This window comes from Elephantulus edwardii, unplaced genomic scaffold, assembly GCF_000299155.1.
Source record: "Elephantulus edwardii isolate Elephantulus edwardi_28Jun2011 unplaced genomic scaffold, EleEdw1.0 scaffold00018, whole genome shotgun sequence".
NCBI lineage: Eukaryota > Metazoa > Chordata > Mammalia > Macroscelidea > Macroscelididae > Elephantulus > Elephantulus edwardii.
In genome coordinates this window covers 7,016,898-7,021,275 of record NW_006399768.1, presented here as the reverse complement: position 1 = coordinate 7,021,275, position 4,378 = coordinate 7,016,898, and the positions used below count along the sequence as shown (strand labels likewise).

Below are 4,378 nucleotides of genomic sequence, written 5' to 3'. Positions count from 1 at the left end.
GGGGAGGGTCTGACCTAGTTCAGCTGCGAGGCAGGAAGGCAAGTGGCGCCCCTGAGCGCTCAGAGGCAGGTGACACAGCTGTGGGTTCCCGGGACTCTGGCTTCACAGTCTCATCCCCGCCCACTCGCAGGAGAGCGCTGGGGCGGGCTGCACACGCTCGCAGCGACCATAAAAGCTGCAGCAGCGTTGAGACACGGAGCTCGCCCACCTCCCAAGCAGCTGCAGCGCCATGCATGTGAACGGCAAAGTGGCGCTGGTTACCGGCGCCGCCCAAGGCATAGGCCGAGCCTTTGCTGAGGAGCTGCTGCACAAAGGTGCCAAGGTAAGCGCAGCGACAGACCTCAGAAAGTCTGTCTACTCTGGGACTGGTTCCACCACCTGAAGGGCGACGCTGGGGGAGATTGGAGGGCTGCTTCTCCTGAAGTGTTATACTTTGCCACTTCCTAAAGGTGCAAAAGCTTAGGAGCTCGAGTAGACATTAAAAGTGTCTGGGAGAGAACCTAAACTTTAATTGCCAAACTTCAGGCCCAGGAGTTGCATGATTTCTTTATTGATTGCCTATCCTTCAGTGCATTGAGCTACGCAGGACCTCAATTGATTTCCTTTCTTCTGTGTACAGGTAGCACTGGTGGATTGGAATCTTGAAGCAGGTGTAAACTGTAAAGCTGCTTTGGATGAGCAGTTTGAACCTCAGAAAACTCTATTCATTCAGTGTGATGTGGCTGACCAAGAACAACTGAGAGGTAATAAATAAAAAAAGTGGTAAGACAGAATCGATCGATCAACATCTAACATGCCCCATAAAAGCAAGAATCCAAAGGCACCAGGGCCAGTGTATGCTGGCAGCTGGGCTCTATCTTGGAGAGCTTCTACCTTTAAGCGTCAAAAGATAGCTTGGGCTGTTTTGTTTCCTACTGACACCCCAAGAGTCATAAAACCTAAGGAAAGCCAAGTCGGCTTGAGAAATCGTTTTATTTTAGCTGTTTGGCAGTACATAATGTAATCAAAATTCCTTTGTGTATCCAAAGACAGTGCTGCTACAGTCATTATTAAGTGATTGAGATTGCAGATTGAACTTGGAAAGCTGAAATAGGGCAAAAGGACTGTAGCAAGCAACTTCTTCCAGAAAGCTGGAGGACCCAGAGTCAATACTAACAATTAAAAGGAGCCCTGCTTTGCTTGCATTTTAGAATGCAGGTACAAGTATTATCATGGATGTGGTATATGCTTCCCACCAGATGTTCTTTATGATATTTCCCCTGAGATGGTACTTTGGAAAAAATACCAGATAGCTGTACTGCAATGCTAGGCTGCAGAAGAAATATCTCTATCAAACTTTCCTCAAGGCTTTCCTGTTTCCGTATATTCACTTAAAATAGACTACTTGGGAAATATCAGGGGCAATAACGGTATAGACCATAAACTAATTCATATAGAAGTCTCATATAGATGTATTTTTTTAAAAAAGCCTTTTCACTGGGAAAAATTAGGAAAACAAAATATATTAACAATTTTAGTAGTGCAGTGCTTTTAAAGCACTAGCATGCTAGCCCAAAGATCAGCAGTTTTAGCCCAGGAGCAGGAGAATGACATGGTAATCCCAGTATGTCTTTGCAAGGTTGTCATAAGTAGAAATCGGTTTGTTGACAATAGGCTTGAGATTTTTCTTAGTTTATATTTCACAAAAGTTTATTCACAAAGACTGCAGAACAATTTTAGCTATTTTCTTTAATCAAGGGATCAAAATAAACTCACTCTGTAGTATTCCTGTTAATAAAGGAACCATGGAAGTGTGAATTCCTTTTAGAATTTTAAAGTGTTCTGTAAAAGTGTAACTGGACTGATAGGTTGGAGAGGAGTATTTTCCTACACCCAAGTAAACGTATTTTAAGGAAAATTATACAATTAAAGCCCAAATATCCTAATAAGGACGTGTAACATGGATTGCAAATATTAGTGGAACAAATGTATAAACATGATACCAGAAGACCATAGTTTGATCCAGAATGAGCATTTGCTGCTTGCACATGATAGGTTAGTCAGAGCCATGTGAAATCTCAGTATTCAGACTGACAGAATAGAGATTGTATAGATATCCAGAAGCCATTTCTGTCTGAATATATATGGTTTCACATATGTTATTTAACCTTGTTTTGCTTCCCGGTATTTAAAATTAGTGCCTTGGTTATAAACACATTCCTTAAGGATAAGTGACTGTGGAGGAGGAAACTCAGACACATAATAAGTGACCAGGAAAGGCTTGTTGGTCATGAGAAATCCACATGTTGTTTGAGCATCAGCGTTTATTTGCTTCTAAGGAAAGCATGACATTGTTTCTTCTAGTTTCAGGATTTAATGCTGCCTACAACTTTTTAAATTCTTTGTGCATGTGGTCAGAGGCAACTTCATTGAAACAGAAATATAGAGGTGAAAAGGTTCTTGGATATTTTCCAGAAACAGCTCCTTTTACAAATGAGCAAATTGTAACGCAGGGAGATTAAGTAAATTATACAGATTACTACATCATGTAATATCAGGGCAACACTAGGCTTTAGGTCACAAGACTCAGCAGTGTGTCAAATATAAGATGGTTTATTATATATCAGAGAAGAGAATAAGCAATGAAGTGAAGAGTAGAGTGAATAAAGAAATGAAGAAGCAGCAACTAAATAAGGTATTTAGCAATCCAAAGGTGGCAATATATATGGAGATATCCAGAAGAGTGTTGTTACTGTTGTTAAGTGCCACCAAGTCAAGTGCAATTCATGGTGATTCTGTGGACAACAGATCTGAACCTTGCCCTGTCTTGCACTATCTTTACAATCTTTGATGTGCTCCAACTCATTGTTAGTCACTGTGTCAATACTCTTGTTGAGGGTCTTCTCTTCCTTCGACAGTCTGCCTTTCCCAGCATGATGTATTTTTTCAAGGACTCGTCCCTCCTGACAACATGCTCAGAGTATGTGAGATGAAGTTTCACTCTCTTTGCCTCTAAGGAACAACTTAGTTGCACCAAGACAGACGTGTTTGTTCTCAAGTCCATCAGTTATTCAGTACTCTTCTTCCACACCACAATTTAAAACCTTTGATTTTTTTGCCTGTCATATTTATTGTCCAATTTTCAGATGCATAGGAAGCAGTAGAAAATACCGTAGTTGGGTCAAGTGCATTGTAGTCTTTAACAGCCTTGCTCTTCAGTACTTTGCTGAGGTCCTTGACAGCAGAGTTTTCCAAAGCAACATGTCTGAAAAGTAGGGCACAGTTAAAATAGAATGCAACAACCACTTACTGCTTTCTAATTGATTTCCACTCATAACAACACTCTATCCAATTTCCAAGATTGTAAATATTCAGGGGGAGAGTACCTATTTTCCTTCTGCAGAAAGACTGATAGATTAGAACAACTGATCTTTTGGTTTGCATCCCAAATCAACTTGTTAAGCCAAAAAAAGGGCAAGACATAGATTTGTTTTATACTAGTTTATTTACAAAATTTGAATACATTGTTTTTGAGAACAGAATCTTCTAATTTTCCTCACCCCCACACCCATCAAATTGTACAATCCTATGATTAATCTCCCTTTCCCCCTTGGATCCTCATCCCCCTGCTTCTACCCTCCCCCACCACTCTTGGATCCTTATTCTAAATCCACAATAATGGTTTTATACAATATTTATTCTTGTGGGATAAATAAATAAGTTCACTTAGCATAATGGTCTTCAGTCCCTCCCAAGTCAGGTAATAATTTACAAAAATCATTGCTCCTGCATGCTGTGTAGTATTCCATTGTGTGAATGTAGCATAATTTCTCAATCCATTCTTTTGGGGTTCGACATCTGGGCTATTTCCATGTTCTTGCGATGGTGAATAATGCTACTATGAACACTGGTGGGCAAATTTCAATTTGTGCCTCAGTTCTTATTTTCTAAGGGTACATTCCAAGTAGTGGAATTGCTGGGTCATATGGAGTTTCTAAGTTCAGCTCTTTGAGGAGGCGCCAAACTGCTTTCCAGAATGGTTGTGCCATTTTATAATTTTTACATTCGATGATTGCTGAAGGATCTTTCTCTTAACATTTTTTTTTAAATTTTTATTGATATTTAATGAAAGTTTACTGAGAACTTGGATTTTCATTCATTTGTTGTTGTACATTTTCCTTCCTCCTCCTCTGCCCCCTAGAGTTCATTTTGTTATGCACCTTTTGTTCTGGACTGTTGTCATGCAAATAATATCTAATTATATGCTTCTTTTAAATAGGTCTTTCCCTCATCTGTATCTAAACAAGTTTTTTATAAGTCGAGTATTTATTTCAGACACTTAAGCAAAGTCTAACAATTATATCCTGTCTCAGTTTGCCCAGTCATGTTTCTAAAAGGA

The 4,378-nt window shown here is 39.7% G+C and overlaps 1 protein-coding gene across 3 annotated transcripts in view; it reads left to right on the top strand.

The window, feature by feature from the left end:
* The first annotated feature begins 203 nt into the window (after positions 1-203).
* The window catches only part of LOC102847127 (15-hydroxyprostaglandin dehydrogenase [NAD(+)]-like), a 40,725-nt gene continuing 36,550 nt past the window's right edge, over positions 204-4,378 (top strand). For 2 of the 3 annotated variants that reach the window (XM_006882217.1, XM_006882216.1), the window contains exons 1-2: positions 204-322; positions 620-743. In XM_006882217.1, coding sequence (XP_006882279.1) covers positions 230-322; positions 620-743 — 217 coding nt within the window. In that variant the 5' untranslated portion in view covers positions 204-229. The remainder of the gene's footprint in view (positions 323-619; positions 744-4,378) is intronic. The other variant, XM_006882218.1, reaches the window with a different exon arrangement.